Consider the following 27,184-nt stretch of genomic DNA (forward strand, 5'->3'; position numbering starts at 1 on the left):
TTAATAGTATTATTTTTAAACTCTGAGACATCTGAAAATTATTAACAGGCTTAAAAAAGGAGGTTGCTAAGGTATATTTGTATGCGCATATATATCTTCTACACAATGACTTCCTGAAACTACAAAAGACAACAAAGAAAGGAGAGCTCAGGAAATGGTGAAATATGGAAGTAGTCACACTGGAGATTTCTTTGTAAAGAAAAAGGTCTAAACTAGCTGAACAATACCAATTTTTACCCCCTGCAAAAAAAAAAGACTTGAATTTTAAAAATACACACACACACGTGTAACTTCCTAGAGAAAATAGCAAAACCAGAAGACAACAAAAAAACTCTAAACATATCAAGTGTATCTATCAACAAAAACTGAGCTCAAAAGAACAATCTAATAGAATTTTCTAAATATCAAAGACTATGTACTAGAGAAATGGAGTTTTGCTCCAGGTCAATAATTGTCATAACTTGAAATTTAACATAACAAAATGACCACGATGACCTTTGAAAAACAAAAGGTCCTAAAAATTAAATTCCAATGACATCATTAAAAACTCCCAGCTTCCAAACATAAAGGGCTGAAGTGAAACTCCTCTTAAACTTCAGAAGTAAAATTTTTTTAATATGTTTATTGATTTGAGAGAGAGAGAGACATTGATGTGAGAGAAAAACATCAATCGATTGCCTCCTGTATGCACCCTGACCAGGGATTGAACCTGCCACCCTTCAGTGCATGGGACAACACTCAATCAACTGAGCCACACCAGCCAGGGCAGAAGCGAAATTTCTATGAACTCAGAAGTTAAAATGACATCTAATAAATCAGGGGATTTTTTGGGAAGCACTGAATTTATAACTATATAAACAATGGACAATACCTCATTCCTCAAGTGTAATGAACATCCTATAAACAGTTTATATTAAGGAAGATCAAATGTGTTCCTTGAAGTGTTGACTTTGTGGTTAACAAAAAGCTAAACTCACTATTTCAACTACATGGGGACCACGGCATAACAAAGGAAACTGCTGCTGCCATGAGAGACAGCTGTAAGCCTCTGATAATACTTTGACAAGTCAAACTTTATATGACTGCTCAGATACTTTTTAAAAACAATCTAAGTGCTCTTTTGTTTGTTTTTGGTTCTGGCTTAAGGGTTCTTTATATCGCTGGTGCCTAATAACCCAGAGGTGGTCAATAAACATTTGCTAAATGAATTAACAAATGTAATTATGGGAATCATAAACCTTTATCATCAGTCTTTGTGAGTTTTCAAAATAAAACAGAATTTTACGCCCTGGCCAGAGTGGCTCAGTGGTAGAGTGTCAGCCCATCCACTGAAGGGTTGAGGATTCAATTCCCAGTCAAGGGCATACACTAGGGTTGCAGGTTCAATCCTCAGCCCCCGTCGGGGCAGATGCGGGAGACAACCAATCAATGTGTCTCTCTCACATCAATGTTTCCCTCCCTCCTTCCTTCCCTCTTCCCCTCTCCCTTCTACTCTCTCTAAAAATCAATGGAAAAAATATCCTCCAATGAGGATTAACAACAAGAACAAAACAAAATTTCACCCTAAGGAGTATTACTGGATTATCAACAAATAGGATTGTTATGGAATATCTTTTGATAAATGACTTAATGATATTTTATACCATGAGTCTCCATGGAAGAAGCACTACATAACAGCCCAACTCTGATGATTCAGCTCTCTCAGCTGGGACTTGCCCAGGTCCTAGGTAGTTTCACAGCTTGCTCATAAATGAACAGGCCTGGCCAACACAGCCTCCAAGGACCAAATGCCAACAGATGCTCTTCTCCTAAGTCAGGTGGCCACCTGCATGGCCAGCGTCTCAGAAGTGCACTCTATACCTTCCACTACACTATTTATCTAATGGCAACTCACTTATCAACCTCCCACATAACCATCAACTTTAATCTATCATCACTCACTTTTGACACACAAATGTCAAACTCATGAACACAGAGCATTTCCTGCATTGGGATTGCTATACCTTGCTAGAAACACATACTGTCTGAACCTTTGAAAAGACAACTTATACCTTTCCAAACACAAATAAGGATGTTTATGAAGCAGTTGCTCACAGGTTTGGCTAAATCTCAAATTTCTTTCTCTCATCTTAGAACTCTAGTAAAGTTCATCTTATTTTTGTATACCCATGCCTCTCTCCACATGGTATTTGAGATACGTGGGTTACGACAAATAAATAAGACAAATTGATGACTTTTTAAAATGATAATAAAATTAATGTGTTCCCTGACCCCTCAAATTCATGTTGAAGTCCCTCCGAATGGGACTGTATTTGGAGACAGGGCCTTTAAAGAGGTAATTAAGGTAAAAGTAGGTCATATAAGTGGGCCCTAATACAACATGACTGGTGTCCTTATGAGAGGAGAGGAGGACACAGATGGTTCAAAGGGAAGATGGTGTGAAGGCATAGGAAGGAGGCAGCCACCTACAAACCAAGGAGACAGGCATCAAAAGGAACAACCCTGAGGACTCCTTGATCTCAGACTTCCAGCCTTCAAAACTGTGAGAAAATAAATTCCTGTTGTCTAAGTCACCCAGTCTGCGAAACTGACATGGCAGTCCTAACAAACTAGTACAAATGATGATAAAGTTAACCTGCTGCAAACTAGGCAGTCCACTAGTTATGAGAGCAGGAAAGCACCAGTCATTTTAAAATTCGGTCCTGCAATGCTCTTCTCTTGCACATGTAACACATTTTCTAAAATTCAAAAGGCACAGGAATGAATGTCAAAAAACAAAAAGGTTTACTCTACTGCCAAGATTACACAACTCAAGGCAAACGTGGAAACAAAACTCAGATGCCTAATCGTCTTTTCGATTAAACCAAAGCCTCAGAGAAAGAATCAACATGTTTCAGAAAAAAATATAACCAATGTACGGATCACTATGGTGCTATAGAAAACCTTGCTGATATACACAAGGCCCCGGGAAATAGGGGTACTTCCAGAGAGGCATCAGAGTGAGGCAGCTAAGAGCATGGACTCTGGACCACACTGCCTGGATTAAAATCCCAGCTCTGCCACTTACTAACTGTGGAATCTCCAGCAAATCACTAACCTCTCTATGCCTCAGTTTTATCACCTGTAAAATAGAGGTACAGAAATAGCCACCTCGTAGGACTGTTGTGAGAACCAAATGAGTCAATAATAAATTGAATAATATGAAATTACCATTTTTATAGGTCAAAAATGGTCAAATATCAGCAATTCCATATGGTTCAACAGGAGACAACGAAAGCACTGAAAACAGTGTCTGGCATTCAGTAATGCTGTATGAGTGTAATAATCATTATTATGTCAGTCTCAGCACACCAAAGCTGGGTGAATTATGAGTCCATCCCACCAGCTATTTGCCTCCTGCAGTGTTTGTGCACTTCAAAAACAAACCCCAAGTGTGCAGCCCAGGCTGCCAATCCCTTCCCTTCACCTCTCCATTGCCCCGCACTCCTACACACTGAACACTTCCTACTTTAGTGCTCATTCTGCTGCAGGAAGTCAGAGGTCTCTGTGAAACAGCAGCTAACTATGCTGCACCTCAGAGAAGCATGACTCCCTCAATTTATACTGTTTGCTCTTCTCCAGATGTAGCAGAGTGACATAAGACCCTGGTGTCCACAGAGCAAATCAATGATACAACTGCAACCAACTCAGGAGCTTAAGACTTTCTAGGCTCAGCCACCTCCCTGATCTTGACTTAAAACAATTCCAGGTAGCTATAGGATCTGGAGCTAATACTCACAAAACAATAGAGGCCTTAAAAGGGCACAGTGACCCAGACCTAGAGCAAAGAAAGAAACTCATAGGACTGTGTCTCAAATATGGGCCTCAATTTGCCCATCTTGAAAATATTCTATTTCCTTATCTAACTCCCAACATTGGGTTTTGAAGGGCTGTGGAGGATGTGAGGGGAATAAGACACTGGATATCGGGAATGAAAGATGCCATCGCCATGCTAGAGTAAGGACACTACCAAGACCATCTTCCTAAATGCTATCTCCTCGAAGCCCTCCCTGGCTAGGCCTTTACCCCTTCACGGTTCACCTTCAGCCTTAGGAGCAAAGAGTTCCCTTCATCAGATCCTCCCCCCACTGCACCCTTCAAGTGAGACTCCCTCCCTTACAAAGTTCACCCAGCCTTCCTCTCTGCTTGTCCGGATCCACCCTCAGGCGGACCCCTTATAGGCTCTCATCTTGCTTCAGCATTCCCCCTCTATCAGAGAGTCCCTTCCAGGATAGCCTTCCCCCAGTAACACCCCCCACGCCCTTAGCAGGTGCTCTCCCTAACTTGTCTCCGCGTTCCTCAGCACTCGCTCCCTTTAGCATTGCCCTCCTACCCCCACCAGAACGTCCCCCCACAGCAAGTGCTCTCCCTAACCAGTCCTACGATTATCCCCCTCCTTGCGTGCTCCCCTCCGGACGCCCCATCCGCCAGAGGTCCCCGATTCAGCAGGTGCCCTATCAGCCGGGTCGCCCCGCCCCGCAGATCCCTTCCCCCCCAGGGGCTCGGACACGGGTGTCTCCCCTCCGCCAGTTCCCGCCTTTCCCTCCCCAACCCCCTCCTCTTAGCCAGTGGCCCCTCACCGGCGAGGCGGATTCCGCAGCTGCACCGTCTCCATGGCGCTGCCGGCAGCCGCCCAGACCCGCTCACTGCTCCATCCTGCCCCCGACCTCCCAGAGCCCGCCCCGCAGGCCCTCCCACACTTCCGCTTTCCGCCCATTCCGGAAGCCGGGAGGGGCTAGGGGAGCTGGGCGGGGCCGCGAGGACGGGGCCCGGGTCACGTGGTGCGCCGGGGCGAGGACCCGGAACTGGAGTCAAGGAGGCTCCTACTCCGAGCGTCCCATGCGAAGCTCGGGACTCGAGGACCTTGTCTCGTTGCAATGCTGTTTGCCCACCGCGGTTGCTCCCCAGGCCTCGGTCCCGACCCCTCATTTCTCAGAAGGAGATACTGAGGCTTCTTGAGAAGCGCTGGCTTTTTAAGAACTGTGGATTCTTAACAAGCCAAGTTGTACTGTATTCATGGGGAGCTCTGCTCCAGGGGCTCCTGGAGGAACTGGTGGGTTTTTAGCTTTCTTACCTGGTTGAATTCTTGTTCCGGAAGGAGGCTGGACCCTGCATACTCAGTCCTTGCATGTCCCAGAACATGAACCTGCAAACTGTCCTACCCTCTTTCTTAACTGCTTCACCATTGTGTCACTTTGCAGGCATAAAAATAACTAATGTTTACTTAGCTCTTGCTATGTACTTGCTTTCATATATTATCTCATTTTAATCATTGTATCAAGCCGGTAACGTTATCCTCAATTTTATGTATTATTTGACACAGTGCTTACTACGTTCTCAGTGCTTTAGTAATGTTAACTCATTTAATGCTCTGATCGGCTCTATAAGGTAAGTACCCTTATTACTCTCATAAGGCCACAGAGGTGAAGGTCGCAAAGCTAATAGTGTAGGTTTAGGGTTTTAAAGTCAGGTGAGTCTGATTCTAGAGCCTGCACCACCAAACTGGACAGCCGCTGATGTGTACCCTCTGAACATGAGTCAGAGACCTTCCTTTCCTGTCTGAGCTCAGTTTTAATTATTGCCATTGATAAGTCTTTAGTGAGTGGTAGGAAAAAGGCAGATGCCACCCAATTTACCATGGGGATAGTTACGGAGAAAACTTAGGGCAACCTTTCATTGTTTTGTTTTAGTCTTTTTTAATCCTCACCCGAGGACATTTTTTCCATTGCTTTTCAGAGAAAGTGGAAGAGAGAGAGAGAGAGCGCGTGTGCCACATGGATGTGAGACAGACACATCAATTGGTTGCCTCCTGCATGAGCCCCAGCCAGGGCTGGGATGGAGCCTGCAACTGAGGTATGTGCCATGGACCAGAATCGAGCCTGGGACCCTTCAGTTCATGGGCTGATGCTCTAACCACTGAGCAAAACAGCTAGGGCAGCTTTTCACTGTTTTTAATTTTCCTGCTTCTCCCAAAGTTATGCCATCTACGAAACTTAACACCTGAACAAATGCCCTTGAGGGCCACCCAGATATGGTACCCCATATTCTAAAAGTTGGATAATGGAGCCATTACCCTGACACAGGAGGAAAACATTTACTGAGGAGCTGCTATGTGCTAGTTATAATCCTAGCTGTCACTTAATCCTTAAAACAACACTATGAAGTAAGAATAATTATCCTTAGTTTACAGGTAAGGAAGCTGAGACTCACATATACACAGCTAGTGAGAGCAAAGGTTTTAACCCAAGACTGTCCTGATCCACAAAATTCATGTTTCATTTGCCACTTTGCTCTATCACAAATCTGTACAGATTGCAGTGGGATCCCTGAGGAAGTAAAGATCAAGGAGTTTCAACAAAGTTCAGAAAGCCATTACAGGTCCCTCCTGCAATAAGTCAGTTTTCAATCCTTTGAAGTTCCCTAGCAGTTTTCCTATACTACTTGACTGTTCACCTTATGTTTAGACCCTGCTGCCCACTGGATTTTTTCCTCCTTGAAGGATCTAACCTCCCATTGTGCCCACATACTCATCCCTCTAAATGAGTAGGTACTCAATAAACATTAAAAACACCAAGCCCTGGCTGGTGTTGCTCAGTGGTTAGAGCATCGGCCTGAGCACCAGAGGGTTAGGGTTCGATTCCTGGTCAAGGGCATGTCCCTAGGTTATAGGTTTGTTCCCTGGCCGCAGTCAGGGCTCATGTGGGACGCAACCAATTGATGTGTCTCTCTCACAACCATGTTTCTCTCTCTTCCTCTCTCTCTAAAAAAAAAAAAAAAAAAATCAATGGAAAAAATATCCTCGGGTGAAGATTAACAACAACAAAAATAAATGTCAGTTTATCAATACATAATGTTAAACATCCCTCCTTTGTCTCCTTCTCAGGATTTTTTTGAAAGATAGACATTAGCTTTGGAAGGTACATGATGTCTTTTCCACTCTTGAGGGGGCCCCAGAGGCCCACCCAGTTTCAAGGAGAGCAGATACAGATTCTCTCAGTGGGGGAGTGGCAAGGTTCTGGAAGGGCACGGAGGAGTGGAAATATTGTTTTGGCCATTTTCAGGAAATATAATTTGCCACAAGTGTATTTGTGTGGTATACCACTTAGAATATATTCAGTTGCAAGCAACTGGAAAAAAACACACCTAGACATCTAAGTGGTGACTTAAGGCACCATGGTATTCGTTGTTTATTAATTCTGGGTTGATTCAGTAGTTCAACAATGTTAATTTTGTCCTACTCAACATGTTGGCTTTTCCTATTTGTATTTATTGCTTACAAAATGGCTACCACACCTCCGGGTATCATGTCCTCAACCCAACACTACCCAAAGTAGTAAGAGAGCCAAAAAGGCTATTTTGAAGTCCTGTACCTCTCTTTCCAGGGAAAAAAAACCTTTCCCATGAGTACCCAGCAGACATCCTCCTACCTCATTGGTGAGATCAGATCACATTCTCACCCCTTGACCAATCACTGGCAAAAGAGAATGATATTGTTGTTGATAATGTCACCCCCCAGAATGAATATGCTTGTTAGGAAGGGCTCCTTGTGGCTAATTGGGCTCAAATTTATAAACAGAGCCCAGCAGCTGGTGCTAAACAGAGGTCTCTCACTCATGGCATGCTGCAGGGAAAAGCCGCTGAACTGCCTGCCTGCTCAACTGCCTGCCTGCTGCCTGTGTTCCTGCCAACTGAGCTGACCCTTTCCTGGGATGGAAATTTTATCAATAGGAACTGCATGGCTATATCCTCATTTGGATCTTCATTGACCAATCAAAGTGGCTCCATTCTGACCAATTAGGATGTCTCTATTTGGGTCAATCATACAGTAAGGATTTGGAGTCCTTGTTTGCATAGAAATAGGCCAATCAATGGCTGGGGGTGAGCACTCTTCTCTACATAAGTCCAGCTTTCCCCCTGTCTCTGGGGGCCCACTTTTGGTTTCTACTGAATGTTGCATTTCTTTGGCTAGAGCTGTAATAGCAGAGCTGCCTTATACCCAGCCTACCTCACCACCGAGCTGCTTCACAATTGAGCAGTTTTCACTGAACTAAGTTCCGCCTTTACCATCCATCAAACTGGGGGTTCCCCTTTGTGTTAAATTGGCAGTGGTGGCCTTTCGTTGACAGTTTAGAGAAATCTTGAATCATTTCCTGGGCTAGGAGAATCTCAGGCAAAATTTAGACTCTGGAAGCAAAGATGGATGCTGTTGAGTAGATAGCCAGTGGTGTGTGTGTCATCTGGTTTCTCCACAACATTAAGTGTTCATTCTTTCCTCTTTTATGGGGCCTGAGCTGGGCTGAGAAGATTTAGATGGAACAGCCACCCAATCCTCAGAAAGTTCATAGTCTGGTGAGTTAAGAATTTACACAAATAATTACAACTGGATTCCTGAGGGCAGAGATCAGGTCTTTGTCAACAAACTCCATAAGTGCGTGTTGGGTGCCAGGTTCTGTTAGGTCTTGAGAGACAAAAATAAAGAAGACCTACTTCCTGCCTTTAAAGACCTCAAAGTCTTTGAGAAAAACACCTGTAAACTGACAATCAGAGTGATTAAGTGCTGAGAAAAACACCTGTAAACTGACAATCAGAGTGATTAAGTGCTAAGTTAGGGATAAACCCCAGGAGGAACAGGAGCAGAGGAGGGTCATAGTGGAAGAGGGAGGAGTATTCAGGAAAGATTTTCAGAGGAGATGATATTTGAGTTGATTATAGGTTGAATTAGGATAAGGCAAGAGAAAAAGTGTTTGGAAAAAAATTCCCGGAGAGGAGAGCATAAGCAAAGGTTAGGAACCAAGAGGAACAGCTCAATGTATGCAGGTCAAACAAGCAGTTAAAAAAAAAAATTGGAGCCCGGTAGGGCATGGCTCAGCGGTTGAGCCTCGACCTGAGATCCAGGCGATTGGGGTTTGATTCCCGGTCAGGGCACATGCCCAGTTGCAGGCTTGATCAATGACTCTCTCATCATTGGTTTCTATCTCTCTCTCCCTCTCCTTTCCTCTCTCTGAAATCAATAAAGATATATTAAAAAAAAATGGAGTATTAAGTGGGACATAAAGTCAGATGAAGCTGAAGATAAGCTGATTTCCCTCAGCAAAAATCTTTATCAATTTATCAGTGCATTCATTTATGAAATCAATGTCTGTAAAGCACTAGGTGCCAGTCAGTTTCCGGCCTCAGGGCCTTTGCTCTTGCTATCCCTCTGCCTAAATATTCTCAGGTTTCAACTCAATTATTAGTCCCTCAGGGATGCCATCCCCAACCCCCTTATCTAAAATAGTTTCCACGTGGTCCCTTTCTAGTGCATTAGTGTGTTTTTTTGTTTTTTGTTTTTTAATTATTATGTTTTAATTTATTTTAGAGAAAGAGGAAGGAAGAGGGACACAGAGATAGAAATATGGATGAGTCATTGATCGGCTGCCTCTTCACGCCCCCTACTGGGGATCGAGCGCGCAACCCGGGCCTGTGCCCTGACCAGGAATCTAACCGGTGAACTCGCCACACCGGCTGGGCTGCATTAGTGTTTGTTTTCCTGACAGCACTAATGCCATGAGAGCAGCCTTTTCATTTGCTCGTGGGTTAATTGCCTGTCCGGTTCCACGAGAATGTAAGCGCCACGCGAGCAGGGACCTGCCCTCTCGCAGTTTCCTCCTTAGCGTCCTAGCAACTCCAGGAGCCCAGCGCAGCTCCCGCGACGTAAGCTCCGAACTGAGCATGCGCGCCGCGCGGAGGGCCGGGCCCCGTAGAGCGCGGATTCGCGCGGGCCCCTCCTCCGCCCCGCTCGTCCCACCCCCTCCCGGCCAGGGTGGCCGTCGGACCCGGCACTCGCAGCCGGAGCTCTCCCCCGGACGCCGTTCCGCCGGAGTCGGCGGCAGGAGCGGAGGCGGCCGCCATTTGCCGGCCGGCCCCCAGGATGGCCCCCAAGCCCTCAGACTCTGCGGAGCGGCTGCGCGCCGCGGGCAACCAGAGCTTTCGCAACGGCCAGTTCGCCGAGGCTGCGGCGCTCTACAGCCGCGCGCTGCAGGTGATGCAGGAGCAAGGTACACGCCTGGCCCCCGTTTCCTCCGCCAGGGCCGCCGCGCTCTCCGTCGTCCCGGACCCCGACTACCCAGAGCTCGCTCTGTGCCTGCCTTCCTGGGGCTTCCTTCCCCCCAGGCCGACCGCCCACCGGCGCTCCCACCGCCCTTCCCGCCCATTCCCCGCGTTGGGCGTCCTACCAGAAACTTCCTTGGCCCTTGCTTTCCGCCTTTAAAGAAAAATTGTAATATAGTTTTATTACTGGTTCTGTTTCACCTAATGACATATCAAAAGCATATTTTCATATTAATAGGTGTTTTTATCACCTTTTGATTGTGGTAAAATCACATTAAGTTTACCATCTTAACCGTTTTTAAGTGTAGTGTCAAGTACGTACTATTCACATTGCTGTGCAGCGGATCTCTAGAACTTTTTCATTTTGTAGCACTGAAACTCAATACCCACTGAACACTAGTTCCTCCCTCCCTCAGCCCTTGGTATCTGCCTTTCTACTTTCCGTATCTATAATTTTAACTACTTTAGATATTTGAAATGAGCATTTGTCTTGTATGACTGACTTATTTCCCTTAGCATAATGTCCTCCAGGACATTATAATCCATGTTGTAGCACGTGTCAGGATTTCCTTTTTTTAAGGTTGCATAATGTTCCATTGTATCGATATACCACTTTTTTTTATCCATTTATCCATTGATGGACATTTTGAGTTGCTTCCCCCTCTTAGCCCTTGTGAATAATGCTGTGATGATCGTGGGTGTGCAGATATCTCACAAGATCCTGCTTTGAATTCTTTTGGATATATACCCAGAAGTGGGATTGCTGGATCATAGAGTAGTTCTGTTTTCCATAGTTGCTGCACCATTTTACATTCTCACCAACAGTGCACGGTGGTTCCAACTCCTCAGCATCCTCACCAGCCCTTCTTTTCTGTTCTTTTGATAGTGGCCGTCCTGATAGGTATGAACTGCCTGCTTTTTAGCTGTCCTAATGGTCCCCATCCTGTGATTCAGGCCTCATTCCGTTATATAGCTCAACCTTCGTTCTCCTCAACCATACATTCTTCAGTTAAATTGATAATTGTTGAGCATCTGTATGTACTGAGTGTATAAGGAGACAGAGAAGGTCCTTTCTTTCAACGATCATACATTCTTGTTTTGGGGGAGGGGTGGATCTTAAGCTACTAAACAAGACCTCTTTGATGATTAGGGGTATGTAGAAGACAAATACGGTGATGTGAGAGCGTTGAGTAGGGCGCTCCATTAGAATGGGGGGTCAAGGACAACTTTGAAGAGGTGACATTTGAGGTGAGAAGAAGCCAGGTGCACAAAGTTTTGGGTGCTGAGCATTTCAGGTGGAGGGGAACTGTAATTATAGGCATACATCGTTTCTATTGTGCTTCTCTCTATTGCGCTTCCCAGATGTTGTGATTTATAACAAATGGAAGACAAGGTCTTCCACCAGCAAAAAGGTTACTACTTGCTTTATTGTGGTGGTCTGGACCGAACCGCAATATCTCTGAGGTATGCCTGTACAAAGGCACCCAGACAAAATAAGCATGGTGTGTGTTCCAGGAGCCAAAGCATGCTGAGCCAGTGGAGGGAGAAGTAATACGAGGTCAGTTTAACAGGCAGAACCTAATTGTATAGACATTTTATACACTAGTTCATGGTAAGGTGTTTGGGTTTTATTCAGAGAGTTTTAAACAGAAGAGTATCATGTTCTTATGCGTTCTCCCAGCCTCCAGCTCATTTCAGCCAACCATAGCCCTTTACCCCAAACCTCTTCTCCTAAGTGTCTTACCAAGGAGCCCTCGTTGGAACCCCTTTTCTGTAGTACTGATTACCCTTTGCCTTCCTTCTCTTTCATTTTTTTGGCTAGCACTTGTTGAGTGATTTACTGTGTGCTAGACATTATAGACATTTTCGCTTTATATCTTTATACTAATCTTTGACTAAGACACTTTATACTCTAGCTATCTCCTACTCGACACATGGCTGCCCTCAGACCCCTCGTGAAACCTAAGATCCTCAAAAAGAGTACCAAGAAGTTCATCTGGCACCAGTCACACCAATTTGTCATAATTAAGCGAACTGGTGGAAACCCAGAGGCATTGACAGTAGCATGCACAGAAGATTGAAGGGCCAGATCTTGATGCCCACCATTGGTTATGGGAGCAACAAGAAAGCAAAGCACATGCTGCCCAGTGGCTTTTGGAAGTTTCTGGTCTACAACATCGAGGAGCTTGAAGTGCTGCTGATGTGCAACAAATCTTACTGTACTGAGATTGCTCACATTTCTTCAAAGAACCTCAAGCCCATTGTGGAAAGAGCAGCCCAGCTGGCCATCAGAGTCACCAATCCCAATGCCAGGCTGTGCAGTGAAGAAAATATATAGACAGAGTGTGTACACATTGTATTTGTGTTAATAAAGCCATAAAATTCTGCCGTCTGGCAAAAAACACACACCCAAAAACTTAATAGATGAGGAGTTCAGAAGAGTTAAATAGCCTACCCCAGGGTTATACAGTGAAGACATGTCATAGGCAGGATATGGGTCTGTCTGATTCCCAAATCCCAGTTTTTAATCATTTTGTTAGACTTCTCCCTAAATTCTTTGCAAATTGCGGTCTTTTTTTGTTTGAACTTTTGCAAGCCACTCTTGCCCCCTTCTTTTTTCTAGAACACTCCCTTTTAGGCCCATCTGCTTGTCTCAGCCTCACTTGAGGTCGCTGAAGAATGTTAGATATTGATACTTCTTCCTTTTTCTTTCATCCTACCCCAGCCTACCTGGAATAGCATGTGCTTTTGTATGGATTTATTCTGGGTCCCTGCAAGAGCTAGCCTGTATCTAGATTTAGTAGGGGATCAGAGTTTGGATCTCATCCATGTCTAGATAATATGTGGGAAAATCCCTTGATTTTTCTGATCGATTTCTCTGTTTGAAAAGAAAAGCAGAGAGCAACCTAACACAATGAACCTTCGAGCAAGTCTGTGAAGTGATATCTTCATGTGATAGGAGATCACATGTGATCAGAGGGAGTGAGTGACTTGTGCAGCATCACAGGCTGGATTGTAGATTCTGATGCCCTTCCCACCATACCACTGCTGCTTCTGAGCACCCATATTCTAGGGACTTAAGATGGATTATAGGTCTTGAGTGCTTATACTTGTTCCTTAAGGGCAAGAATATGTTTTACTTATCTCTCTATATTGCTGTCTCACTCAGGGCCTGACAAAATAAGAAAAGAGTTGTTATGTTATTGTTGGTATTGAATGAAAGACCGGCATCAATATGGTAACATGATTATTAGTGAAAAAAGCAAGTTGCAGAAGGATAGACAATAGGGTGCCACTTAGGAAAAGCTTTAAAAGATATAAAATAATATCTTACCTGTGATTACATATATAATAAAGATAGACAGACAAGCATGAAAATATTACATGCCAGCTTCAGGATTGTGCCGACATCTGGGGTTCTGGGGACAAGGCAAAGGGGAAAGGATGGGCAGGAGTGGAGCTTTAGCCATAATCAAAAATAAAAAAGATTGAAAATAAATATATGCTAAGTGTAGTGATGGATACTGAGTATCTGTTATACTGTTTTCTGTATGTTTTACAATTTTCAAAGGAGAACTTGTTTTCAATTATTTTTGGTATATACCTGGGAGTGCAATTACTGGGTCAACATGTAATAGTTTCCTTTTTTATTTTTTCATTACGGCCCATGCTAGTGGGTATACAGTGGTTGAAAAATTATTTTTAAAAATGAAAATTATTGTGACCACAGTAAAGGACACGAGCTTCTGAGATTCCTGAAGGTGAAGACTGCCTTTAGGGAGATGTCTGATAATTCACCCCGCTGGGAAGCTTGAGTCCTTCCCCTGGTTAAGTTCTCCATAATCCTGCCAGACCCAGGGGAGTTTTCCCTGGCAAAGTCCTGTCTGCTTTGAATTAATCTCTTTTATTTATTTTTTCTTCTTTGTTTGGTTTACATGCGTTTTGTAATAAAATGAACACACACACACACAAGTAGTCACAGTATGGATTTCTTTGAGGCAGTAGTCAGCTGTTTCATGTTTATCTTTTGCCTGGTACCAAGCTTAATGCTGGCGTGAGTGAATAAGTTGCTTGATGTTCTCACTGCTATGTACTAATGGCAAACTTGCCATCCTATCGGACCAGCAAGCCTGATCAGGTTACAGTCATGTGTGCTCCCTTTTACCATTGCTCAGAGAGCTCAGAGTGAAATGCACTTTGTGTCCCAAGGCATCCATTTCCCAAATTGTTGACTCATGTTTTCTGCTTCCACCCGGGCAGGTTCTTTGGACCCTAAAGAAGGAAGCGTTCTCTACTCCAACCGAGCAGCATGCCACTTGAAGGATGGGAACTGCAGAGACTGCATCAAAGATTGTACTTTGTAAGCGGTCAAGGGAAACTTTGGGGTACCTAAGGAGCTCAGAAGAGGAAGCTGAGTTTATCTGGCCTGTTTCTTCTTTGGACTGATCCCACCAGTTACTGGGAAGTATCACTAGGTCACTGAGAATAGGAGGCTCTACTTGGTCTTTGTGTCCCCTGTCTTTTACCTTTGGAATCTTGGCTCTGCTGCTGTAAAAGGAGTAGAGTGGGTACTTACAGGTGGGCCTTTGTGAGATTTGAGACCTGGGGATGAGGTAGAGTTGTAGACTAGTTAGTGGCTTGCCCAGGTTTTTTCTGGGGTGGATGTGTGAGAGAGAGGAAGAGAGGGAGGGAGAGAAAGAGAGAGGATAATAGTTAGCTGGGAAAGAGGCAAGGAGAAAAGAGAAAATGGTATTAATCGATGATCAGGTGTAGAGGACATTAAACAGTTTTTCATACTTTTTTCTTCTTCAAGCAAGTCTGGTATTGCCTTCTTTCATCATTGCTAAACTAGCCTGCATACCTTAGTGTGCTCTTAGATCTGATATCCATGACATTACCTTATATCCATGCCCTGGTGATATATGGGAGTGTGCTCATGGATCCTGTGCTAAGTTGATTAGTACCAGGTCCTATGCTTGGTTTCCTTCTGAGTGTGCTCATGACCACTCTGTGGGGTAAATTTACCGTCCTTCTAATGCTAGAACTGGGTTGCAGAGAATTGAGGCAGTAAAGTGATTTACCTGAGATCACATGGTTAGTGGCAGAGGTGAAATTCAAACACCACTCCATCCGACTCCAAAGCCTCTATGACATTCCCATCGGGCCACCACTCTGTGGAAACACATAGAAACATAAAGCTACAAGGTACTTGTTCTTTATTTTGGGGAGATTGCAACCATGAAAATTGATGCATGTGCACACAAATTTCATAATATTAGTGGCTCTCTGCCCTCGTTCCCTTCTCTACCTCAGTCTAGTTGAAAAGTCCCTCTTCTAAGGTTTGACATTTTTAGTAATGTCTCTGTGCCAGAAATGACCCCCTATATATGGAATGCTGTAGTTGAGCCTGCCTGGAAGGAGCTGTGAGGGGAGCTCTGGTGACTTAGCAGCCAGATGACATTTCTGCCTCCTCCTCTAGAGCACTGGCCTTGGTTCCCTTCAGCATGAAGCCCTTGCTGCGGCGAGCGTCGGCCTACGAGGCTCTGGAGAAGTATCCCCTGGCCTATGTTGACTACAAGACTGTGCTGCAGATTGATGACAGTGTAAAGTCGGCCTTGGAAGGCGTCAACAGGTGAGCATGGGTCACTGTGGGCATTGCCTCTGAAACTCCCTGCCCTCTGTCATTGGCTTGGCACTGTTACTTTGTTCATCTTCTGGAAGGATCTCTTTGGGATAGGCTTAGAAATTCCTAATGTCCTTGTGGGGAAAGTGTGGAAGGAGAATTTGCTGTCATGTTTGGTAGGTATTTAAGGGGTCAGGATTACTGAGTTGCTTTTTTTATTTTGTTGTGTTTGTTTTTGCCTAGGTGCTCACATTCATTCACATAGTAGTAATTTGTTGAGCTCTGTTAGAGGTGTTGTGCCAGGTTCAGTAGGAATAGCAAAACAGAGATACAGACCCCACTTGCCTCAAGAGCTAACTAGAGTGGGGAAAGTAAGACCCAAGCATAAGCAGCTCAGACACAAGGCTATAGGGATATTGTTTGTGGATATGGTTCAATATATTGTACTACGACCCCTTCACAAGGCCCCTCAGCAGTTGACGTGTCATGAATGTCCTTATTTGTGTGATTGATCATGTTGCCCTTCTTTGCATGGGCTGCTAGAAAGCCAAACACCACACTAATAGCAAACCCTTGTTAGGACTTTATGGAATATATTTGTGCCTGATTTCTGGCTTGATTTGTTTTTTTTCTGCCTCTTTTTGTTTCTATCATTCAATAAAATCTGCCACTTCTGTGCCAGACTTGCACTAGGGTATGGGCTGATGCCTGAGACATATCTCTTCCTGTCCCAATAGAGATCCTGGTCTCATGGAGAACACTAGTCAGTAATAGGCAAACACAGTACAAGGCATGAGGCCGCACAGAGGCAGTAGGAGCAGAAAGGAGGCACCTAACCAGCTAGGTGGAGGCCAGAGTGGGTTTCTAGAGGAGGTGAGCTGAGACAGAGATGAGTAGAGATCTGGGGCCAAAGGCCAGCCAGGAGAAAGGGCAGCCTGTGCAAGAGTGAGCAAGTGTGAGCGTGATATACTACAGAAACTGAGAAGTCCATTTCACATGGTGCTGTAGGCCAGGAGCTCAGCTCAGGATGGGTGGTGAGGCCAGGTCACACAGGGCTTGGTGTTCAGGGGCTTGGACTTAATCCAAGCACAGTGAGGCATCGTGAAAAGGCCTTAAGCAGGGGAGCAAAATGAGCAGGTTTGAGGGAGCAGCTCACTGGCTGTCATGTGGAAGGATTACATGAAAGAACAGACTGGGAAGGGGGGGCATGCACTAATGCAGAAGAGATGGTGGAGACATTGGATAGAGAGTGGAACCGTTCAGGAAATACTTAGGCAGTATTTCAACAAGTTTTGGTGGGTGGGGTGGTGAGAAGGAAAGAACAGAAGAGACATCCGGGGGTTGACATGTTGAGTTGGAGGTGATTATGGGATGTGAGACTAGAGAGGTGGGTGTTTACCTCTCTAGTCACTGAGTATTTACATGGGTTTGGAGCAAAGCAGAAAAATACAGGCCAGACATACAGATTTGAGGGTTATCAGCGTAGAGGTGAATCGAGGTTGTGGGAGAAAAGAACACAGCAGGTATGTAGGGAGACGAGGATGGAGCTGTGAGAAATTCCAGTATTTAAGGGACTTTCAGAGGAGCAGCAGCTAGTGCGGTGGGAGGAAACTTGAAGCATTCATCGTTACAAGGGAAGGAGTATTTCCAGAAGGATGAAGATGTCCGTGTCAGGTGCTCCAGTGAGCTTAAGTAGATGAAGGGTTGAGGAATGAAGTCACTGGTGATTCTGATAGAAGCAGTTCAGTGGGATCAGATGGCAGTGGGTTCAAGAAGTCTGGCAGTGAGGAGGCAGAGGAGTGTAGCTGTGGTGGCAGAGGGATGTCCAGGAGGGTTTTACTAAGTGAGGAAAGAATTAAATACTGGTAGTTGGAGTCAGCAGAGAAAAGCAAAAGGATACAGGAGAGGGAGATGCTGGCTGAGTGTGGCCCTTGAGAGAGGCAGGAAGAGATGGGGTCCAGAGCTTAGGTGGAGGGATTGGCCTCATCAGCTCTTCTGTTGTGACCAGAGAGAAATAGGAAGGGTTGGGTTCCTGTGCAGGTATGTTTGAATTTGGAGGAGGAGGGTTAGGGAGCAGAGTTGAGGAGATTAGAGGGTTCAGATAGCTGGGCTGATCAACAAAACAGCTTTGGGGGCTTAGTCAAAGACCTTGAATTTGTAGTGATATTATTGTGGTGTTTTCATTGTAGTATTATAGGAGCATGGTGGTAAGAGCAGAAAAAGCATACAGTTGGCTTTATTCACTCATTCAACACATACTTACTGGATCTTGGTGGGTTCCAGGTAATGATGTGCTGGGTGCTAGAGTTTAGTTGACAAATCCGACATGGTCACTGAGCAGCATTTTGAGCAAGTTAACTGGGCCTAGAGGGTAGGTATAGGGGCTGGGAAGTGGAAGAGATTGTTCCACAAAGAGGACAACCGTGTGCAGAGGCTTGAACATAACGGTCAGGAAGGAATGTGGCAACTGATAAAGATGGAGAGGTGGGAGGGGACCCGATCTCAGACCCTAGGGAAATGGGAACCACAGAAGGATTTTAAAATTTGAGAATGATAAGATTTGCATTTTTAAAAAATCTCTGAGCATTAACCCAATATCAGGTGCTTGCATGGCTTTATAATAGATCCATTAAGAAACTATAAAACATGGACCTTCCCTAGGGAATGTGTGGTGCTTTTGGGGTAAGGTAGGGATTAAGTACCCTTAAGGAGCAACAAACAGATCATCACTTTGAAGTTAACATGGTGTGACCAAACGAGGGCCAGGCAGGGAGGGAGCATCATGGTGGGCTGAACTGAGAAGACTTTTGTGGGTGGCAGACTGATGTTCCTCTCCTGCTGCATGTCAGGAGGATATAAAGAGGTGGTTCAAACCAGGGGAAGATGATAACTCTGGCTTTCTATACTTACTTTGGGTTTATGAGAAGAGGAACGTTTTAACCCAGCCGGAAACCTCCCTGTAATCCTGCCTTTGTTTCCAGAATGACCAGAGCTCTCATGGACTCACTTGGGCCCGAGTGGCGCCTGAAGCTGCCCTCTATTCCCTTGGTGCCTATTTCAGCTCAAAAGAGGTGGGATTCAGAAAACCACAAAGAGACAGCTAAAAGCAAATCCAAAGAAACCACAGCTGCCAAGAGCAGAGGTAAGCTGTGACTTCCTGCTCAGTTTTGCAATTTCCCCGTAGCCACTTTCGTTAAAGTAATCCTGTAAAAATTGGCCTCGTTTAAGCTGAGTTATAAAAAATAATATTAAAAAAGTCTTAACCTTTTAGAGACTGCCTCAGCTCTACAAGGGTTGTAAGAAAACCTTCCCCACTGGAAGGATTAAGTGATACTTTAAGGCATGTTGAGCTCCTAACCTGGCACATAAGTATACAGTGTTGGTTCCCTGCTCTCTTCTGGCAGCATTTGGGATACAAGAACAGAAAACTCACCATGGTAAAAATACCAGAGAGATCTTATTGGCTAATATAATTGAAAAATCCAGAGTTCAAGTTCAGGCAAGGTTTGCCCAGCAGCTCATCATTTACCAGGCTCTGACTCCATTTCTCTGTACTTCTCTCAGCTTTCTTCTCTGGTGTGGTCAGGTTTGTCTTCGGGCAGGCTTCCCTCTTAGCAACAAAATAGCTATGGTAGTTTCTGGTGTCACATCCATATACCCTGCCTCATGACCCAGAGGGAGAGAAAAACTTTTTTTCTGAGAGGATTTCTTTCCCCCAAATCCCTAACTCACATATTTTCTGTTTATTCTGGCCTGTTTGGTCACAGGCCATTCCCTGAACTAGTCACTGTGGCCAAGGGCTGAGATTTTGTGGTTAGCTCCGCTCTAAGCCATCTGCCCTACCTCCACAGTTAGAGGGTAATGCTTCCCCAGGAACACGAGCACTGTGTGCGCCCTTGGGGAGGAGAAATAAGAGAAGGGAGATAAAAGGCAGGTAGCCCTAACAGGAGACAGTCCACCTCAGCTGTGAAACGAAGAGGCCATTCTTCAGGCAGGGGTCACTGGATGCTCTGATAATGTTCCTGAGCAATTATCCCAGCTCAGCAACTAGGTGTCGAGGAGAGACAGTGCAGAAGGGGTCAGGGCTGGAGCCTTGTGTGAATGGCAGGAGTTACCCCTTCCTAGGAGGAAACCTGTCTGGCCATAGGTAGCATTTGGTCTGGTTTGTGGGAGCCTGGTAGCTGTTCCCTACTCTTCTCTAGAATGAAAATGTGGGGTGCTAATGAACTAGATGGCTTCAGTGCACCTACTATTTATTTCATTCTTTCAGAGTCACTGAGCCATGTGTGTTCCAGGCCCTGTGCTAAGCATTGTGACACAGGATGGGCAGTCTTGGCCCTCGGAAACTCTTGGTCTAATGAGAGACTGAGACAGACAGCATTTTAAAATACAGGAGTTAAGAACAAGTGCTTAAGAGTCTTGAGTATTTGGGGAATTCAAAATTAGAATTGATGTATCTTGGGGGAGTCGGGAAAAGGCTCATGGGGTGGCAGTGGAAGTGATGGGTTGAGCCAGGCCTTAAAGGGTGAGTTCTTCAGGTGGGAAAGGGAGAAGGGATGGAAATTCTTGGCAGACAGTGGAGAACTGGAGGAGTGCATGCTAGTGAACGGCGGGCGTAAGCATGACTGTAGCATGTGGTGTGTTGCAGAGCCGGGGCAAAGCTGAAGCTGTGTGCACATTGCAACCTATGGGCTCTCCTTGTAGATAAACTCATGCACGTGTGTACAAGGAGACATGTACAAGAATGTTCACAGCAGAATGTTTATAACAGCAAAAAACAAAACTGGGAATAACACACGTCTCCATAAGTAGGAGGATGGAGAAGCAATCGTATTGCAGTGAGAACGGATGAACTGCTGTAGGCTTATGCATCAGCCCAGACCTGTCTCAGGGTGTAACGCCGAGGGGAAAGAAAGCAAGGTCACGGAAGAAAACATAGAATTACTTCTTTCTTTACGTAAGATTCAAAAACAAATAAACAACAAATGTCTTATAGATACTATTTTATGTAGTAAACTACCAAAAACAAGGGAAGGACGCACAGAAGTGGTGATAATGGTTGCCTCCAGGGGTGGATTGATTTGGGGAAGGGCCCACAGGGCTTCAAAGGTCCTAGCAAATGTTCTGTTTCTTAAGGTGAGGGATGTTAATGTGTTAGTTTTACTCCTAAAACCGTACCCTTGTCATAAATATTTAGTATTTTATAAAGATAGTTTTTAAAAATTAAAAAAGCAGGTGATATGGGAGCTGGGGCTGGAACAATTAATTCAGGCCTGAAGGCCAGGTCGAGCAGCTTGGATTTCACCTTCTCTCTCCTATTTCTCCTTGAAAGCTGGGGCAGATGTATTAGGTGAAGCTCAAACCAAGACAGTGATGAGGAATAGCACCCGTCTTCCTTTTTCTGAAAGCCTGGGAGCTATACCCTTTCTTTACCAGATGCTTATTTAAATAATTATTCTCCTGCTTTAAGTTCACAGGAGGTTCTGCACTTTCTTCTGTGGTCTCAGATTTCCTCCTGACAATAGCCTTGTGTAGAGTAGGTGCTGCTCCATTGTATTGGTGAGGAAATTGAGATCCAGCAGAGTAGGTGGGTCACACAAGATCTTCCAGCTACCAAGGGGCAGTACCAAGGCTGGAACCCAGGTTGTTTTTTATCATGTGTATGTTACTATGTGCATGTATAAGTATGTTTATATCAGGATCCCCCAACCTCTTCTGAATGAAAAGCCATGTTCAATTTCCCAGAAGCCATTGATTGGGGGAACCATTAATCAGGAAGGACGCTTTACAACGGAGTAGAAAACCTCTGGGGAGAGAGGGTTGTGGACGACTTAGAAGAGACGATGCTGAAGAGACCTTACTGATCTCAGTCGGGCACCTGCTCCATGGTTTTTTCCTCTTCTGAATTTGTATCTAGTGCCTTCTTCTGGGGATGTGGAAAGAGCCAGAGTTCTCAAGGAAGAAGGCAATGAGCTTGTAAAGAAGGGAAACCATAAGAAAGCTATTGAGAAGTACAGTGAAAGCCTCTCGTTTAGTAATCTGGAGTCCGTCACGTACAGCAACAGGTACCTTCCCCACAGCTGCTGGCCTGGGGGATTTCAGGGCATTGGATAATCTTCTCTTGGACTGTCATGGGCTCTTCTTCTCTAGCATTTAATCAGTATGTAACAGCTTAGAACATGCATTCACACTCATTTTGGTCACTGTGAGGCAGGCATTGCCAAAGGCGTTCACTCTCTTAAAGGGATAGAAACAGGGATGCCAAAGGGGAGCCTGGGCTTTGTTAACCCTCCTCCCCACAATTTTCATTAACCACCCATATCAATACACAATGTCTTGCTACACAGACACAACCTCAATACTAGTCTTGTAGCCTTTCCACCTTCCCTTCTCCCACCCCATGGCTTCTCCAAGACCCTCCTGTTAGAAACTTTGGCACTGAGAGCATAGGGCAGAACCCAGGGTTTGGAGTAATTATCACCTGGCCTAGGAGTGAGAGAGGCAGGTCCAGGCTACCTTGAGGGGTTAGACTCCTGGCACTGTAGAAGGCCCTGCATCTGTACCATATGCTACTCTTCAGTTCAGAAATCTTGGATCTACTATAGGCTCACCATTCCTTATCCAAATCTATGTTTCAGATTTTAGTAAGGTAATATGGCCCATATACTGAATCACACACCATTTAGGGTCTGGGGCAGCTTGTGAAGTTGTTAGCATTTCTGCCGTGAAACAAGGAAATTCCACGTTCACGTGTGGTGGTATAAAGACAGACTAGCCTCATGTCAGTTCAGGTCAGAGGTTACTACCTAAAGAGTTGAAAAAAACTTTCAGTTTGGAAGCCTAAAATTTGGACCTGCAGTTTTCCTGGCTGATTGGACAAGAGGTGCCTCAATCTGCCAGGCTAACTTGAAAAAGAGGGCTGCAGCCCACTTGTTCATGTTCGAGCAGCAGCATCTCCTACCTTCTCTTTCTCTGGCCTTGCTCACCTCATGTTGCTGGAAACCTCTAGTAACCCATTTTCATGCATATGTGTCTGTGCCACAGTTTAAATTACTGTTGCTTTATAATATCTTGTAGGGCTGGTCTTTCTCTTATCCTTTTCAATCAGAGCAGCCCTGGCTCTTTTCTCAGATTTGCTCTTCTAGCTAAACCTTAGGATCATTTTGACAAATTCCCAAAGTATCTTGTTGGGTTTTTGTGGTTACATTGAATTTATAAATTTAACTTAGAGGACTGATAACTTTATACAAAACTGAATATTCCATCCATTGTGGCTGAAACTATACCACATCCTGGATGTTGTTTTAATGCTCCACTTCATGCATATGCCCTGTGTGGATCAGTGCGTCACCTTTGGCTCACTTCAGTTCTCTTAGTGCAGTTGATACCCAAGAGGAAATCAGCACTCAGGTACCCAGCCCCTACAGCTTGCCAAGTCCTGCATGGATTTCCAGAGACTCATTTAGCCCTCATAACAATTTTTCAGGTTAGGTCGTGTTCCCATTTTGGAAAGATGAAGTAACAAGCACAAAGTTAAACAACTTATATGTGGTAGAGCTGTGACTGAAGCCAGGTCTCTCTCTTTCTTTTTTTAATAAGACACATTTTAATAGAAAAACAAATGACCCATGTTTTATACATTGCATTTTCCCAGAAAATCTAGAGCAAGGGGTCACTCCATATTTTCATACTAGATCAGTGCTGCAGGTTGAAACCAGGTCTTTGTGACTCCAAAGCTTGAGTTCCTTTTTACTCACTCATGTTATCTCTCAGACTGCTTTATAATGAAAAATAAATTAGGTACATCCAACTAAGTGACTACTATGCACCCATTCAAAACGATGAGGTGGGGTGGATGGACTTCTGTCCCGAGCTCCAGGGCATCTGACTGTTTTTAGTGACTGTCTTTGGAGAAAAGGACTGGATTTGAGTGAGGAAGACACACATGCACTCTCCCCCATGGATGCAGAGTGGCTGCTTGTGGGGATGTACATGACTTTTTTCCAACATTTTATTTTGAACATTTTCAAAATATAAGTTGAAAGATTTTTTCATTGTACACCCATATAAATACCATCTAAATTCATAATTAACATTTTGTTATATTTGCTTACTACTGAGCCGTCTATTGATCCATGTTACTTTTGATGCATTTCAAAGTTGCAGACACCTTTACATCTCATCCCTAACACTTCAGCTTGCATATCATTAATTAAAGTCAGTATTTATACTTTTGTTTCCTTAAGGCAGGTAATTTCTTAATCTGTCAAGGGGAAGGTTTCAGAAAGCCTTTTCTTTGCTCAAAAGAGCACAGTATGGGAATGTGAGGCAGACAAAATGCTAGAACTCAGGTCAGGGTCTGGAGGCAGGAGAATCCAGGTGGAGTCCCAGGTCTGCCCCTCGATAGTGGGAGAACCTTGAGCAAGGCGCTTCACCCCCGAGCCATTGTTTTCACCTGTGGGAAAGGGCTGGGGTTGTGGGATTGAAGACCACGTAAAATAAGCAACACAGAGTAGGTGTTTGGTGAATCAAGATCACGCCTCAAACTATACCTCTGGCTCTGTGTGGCCCCTAAGTAGTGACTGAAGCCTTGGAACGGTCTTGGTCTTTCCCTGTCAGAGCGCTCTGCTATTTGGCCCTGAAGCAGTACAAGGAAGCGGTGAGGGACTGCACAGAAGCTCTCCAGCTGGATGGGAAGAACGTGAAGGCGTTTTACAGACGGGCTCAAGCCTATAAGGCACTTAAGGTAAGAAGATCCCAACGAAAAGGCCCCAACTAAGCTACAGGCATTTGTACCTGTGATGGCACTTCCAGATTATGGTCAAGGTGAGGTGGTGTCTGCCACATCTCTTCTCATCTGGGGGCCCAGGGCAGCTCAGGTCAGGCCTGTGTGCTGGGGTTTGAAAAGCCTCTTTGTCTCAGCAGCTGTCCCCACTCCCATTTGATTTCACCTCAGTCACAGCCCCATCCCCACACCCTTCTCTCTTCTATTAGGACTATAAATCCAGCTTTGCAGACATCAACAGCCTCCTAAAAATTGAGCCCAGGAACGGCCCTGCACAGAAGTTGCAGCAAGAAGTTAATCAGAACTTAAACTAAAAACCCAAAAGGGCAGCAGGAAACCACCAGACGACCTTCCTCTGTGCCTGCTCCTGGGACCCAGCATGCCCCAGAGTGAGCTCTGAAGCACCCTCCTCTGCCCCACAAAGAGGTCATGGTCTCCCACCCCTTAAGAGGCTTTGTTCAAATTAAGCTCAGTGTGGCCAAAAACCAGATATTGTTTTGCTGGAAAGGTCCCCTGCTATGCTGAAGCCCTGTTCCCCATTCCCCTGCCTTGGACAGCTAGTGGATCACACAAACAGGTCCTCATCAGCAAAGCACTGGGCTCTGTCCCTGCCCCAAGCATGCTCTGGACTGAGTGTTGCCCTTCGAGCTTCAGACCCACTCAGTGTGGTTCATCTGAGTAAACTGAGTTGGGGGGTACAGGGGGGGCGGCCACAGGGCTAGAAAACCCTGGCCCACCCACATCTAAAGCAGCCTGTTGAGCTGGTTCTCCAGGGCTGCCATCCTGCCCTGTCCTTGGCATAGTCCCCTGTGTTCTGAGCTCCAGCCCCTTTTGGCCAGGCCCCACTTTGGTGGGGATGCAGAACCCTGACCCTTGGGTGGCTTTGTTGGGGGCTCTGTGCTGCCTCCTGCATGGAGATACCTAAGCTGTTTCAGGAGCCCAGAGGTGTGGCCACTTCTTAAGGTGGGGTGGGAAGAAAGGCCTCCTTGAAGTCAGTGTCCTTCCATTCTGGGCAGGGACTTGCCTTTTGACCCCAACAGTGACCTTTCAGGCTTCTTATTTCTTTGTTACACGAAGTTAATTTGAACTGAACTGACTTGATTTTGTTGAACTGTGTGTTTGATTACATTAAACATCTACATAAATGTCTGTTGTATTTTCATTTATGCTTTTCAGCTTTGTGGAATAACAAAAGCTACCACTTTTGGAGCATTCAGATATTCATTCACTGAAATGTCTGCTGGGCCCAGGCCCTAGGTATAGTGCTAGGGAAACAAGTGATGAATAGACATGGTCCCTGTTCTCAGAGGGCTGACAGTCTAGTGGGATGGTGAGAAATTAATCAGATGATCCTAGGAACGAGTGTAAAACTGCAGCCAACTTACATGTTTTAAAGAAGTCATCACACAATACTTTTCCTGCCTAACTGGGGAGATTTGACCCCGGGGAGGGAAAGGGGTCCCTGAAGATATAAGTTTGAATTGAGTTCTAATGTGGGAGTTTAGCTGGTGAAGACGGGAAGGAAAAGGCCCTTGCTGAGAGGACACGGTGAGCACAGGGATCAGAAAGTGCCATTCCAGTACACAAAACATGGTATGGCTGAGGCTGGAGAGTGCTCTAGCATCCAGCCAGAACTCAGGGCTGCCTCCTGCTCCTGAGCTGTGTCCTGGTTCAATTGTTTTCCTCTTAATGGAGGGGCAGCTTGATGACTTCGTAAAGCAGAGCAGACAGGGTTTTCCTCCCTTCGCCCAGGCACTTACAGTGCTGAGCAGCTGTTAGCGTGCTGCCTCCGACCTCTTGAAAGGAGGAGTCTGTTGAGCAATCACAGGCCTGCAAGCTGAAGTAGGTTTAAGTCCACAGACAAAAGCCATGACCATGGCCAGGAGACCATTTCAAAGTGGATAACTGTACCCCTCTTAAGCAGACATGGCTCTTACCTGATTTGAGCAGGTTTAGCAGTGACATCCTGTCACAACTTTCTCTTTTTGAGGTCTAGAAGGCAAGTATCTGGATTTACTCATGAAAACATAGAAGTGAGACCAGTACAACCTGAAGAGGCTTTTCCCTCCCTGCAGGGAAGGAAAATTATGACCTGGGAAGGTAGCCTAAAGTGTTTCCACAAGGGTTCTTTGTTTCACAATCCCTTGGCCCAGAGCCTAGAAATAGTTGCTGCTTCCGGGGTGTTTCCCTGCAGTTCAGGTGCTCAAACCAGGCATCCAGGTGTGGGCACCTGAAGCTTTAGTTTCTTAGTGCTATATGATGGTGACCAACTGTCCATCCATTGCACCACTGGTGGGTGGTAGCTGCTGCTTTGGGGCTCTCACAGAGCCCTGCGCAGTGCTGGGCAGTTCCACGCTGTTGTCCACACCTGCTGTGTACTTCAATGCTTGTTTGGTTTTCTGTTCCTTGCAGTCTAAGCCCCAACCCAGTCAAGCCTACCTACCCTTTGCCCCACCTCCCTCACCCAAGAAGGCCTCCTGGGAGACAAACCACAGTTTGCAACATTTTTAATGCACAAAGGAATGGGGGGGGGAATTGGAGGAGGTAGAGGAGGGTATAGTGGGGATTAATGGTGATAGAGACTTGGGGTGGTGAACACAGAATACAGTGTACAGATGATGTGTTGTGGAATTGTGCATATGAAACTT

At 45.3% G+C, this 27,184-nt stretch overlaps 2 protein-coding genes and 1 pseudogene across 2 annotated transcripts in view; 2 read left to right on the forward strand and 1 right to left on the reverse strand.

The window, feature by feature from the left end:
• Positions 1-4,693, reverse strand: part of STK4 (serine/threonine kinase 4) — an 86,163-nt gene extending 81,470 nt beyond the window's left edge. Inside the window, exon 1 of the mRNA XM_016204857.2 lies at positions 4,620-4,693. Within this exon, the coding sequence (XP_016060343.1) occupies positions 4,620-4,654 (35 nt within the window). The 5' untranslated portion in view covers positions 4,655-4,693. The remainder of the gene's footprint in view (positions 1-4,619) is intronic.
• Positions 4,694-9,839: 5,146 nt separating this feature from the next.
• Positions 9,840-25,681, forward strand: TOMM34 (translocase of outer mitochondrial membrane 34). The gene is made up of 7 exons (XM_016204788.2): positions 9,840-10,076; positions 14,389-14,488; positions 15,608-15,760; positions 18,733-18,893; positions 21,669-21,816; positions 24,371-24,497; positions 24,746-25,681. The coding sequence occupies exons 1-7, from the start codon at positions 9,950-9,952 to the stop codon at positions 24,848-24,850; spliced, it is 921 nt and encodes a 306-aa protein (XP_016060274.2). The 5' UTR covers positions 9,840-9,949; the 3' UTR covers positions 24,851-25,681.
• Positions 12,063-12,466, forward strand: LOC107530917 (large ribosomal subunit protein eL32 pseudogene; annotated as a pseudogene).
• Positions 25,682-27,184: the final 1,503 nt, after the last annotated feature.

This window comes from Miniopterus natalensis, chromosome 7, assembly GCF_054644295.1.
Source record: "Miniopterus natalensis isolate mMinNat1 chromosome 7, mMinNat1.hap1, whole genome shotgun sequence".
NCBI lineage: Eukaryota > Metazoa > Chordata > Mammalia > Chiroptera > Miniopteridae > Miniopterus > Miniopterus natalensis.

What these genes read in the sequence shown, in the direction of transcription:
- TOMM34 (XM_016204788.2), top strand. Translation starts at nt 9,950, where the DNA reads ATGGCCCCCAAGCCCTCAGACTCTGCGGAGCGGCTGCGCGCCGCGGGC. An exon ending in CACAGCTGCCAAGAGCAGAG is followed by an intron (nt 18,894 to 21,668) that starts GTAAGCTGTGAC and finishes ATTTGTATCTAG; the next exon opens with TGCCTTCTTCTGGGGATGTG. An exon ending in TCCGTCACGTACAGCAACAG is followed by an intron (nt 21,817 to 24,370) that starts GTACCTTCCCCA and finishes TTTCCCTGTCAG; the next exon opens with AGCGCTCTGCTATTTGGCCC.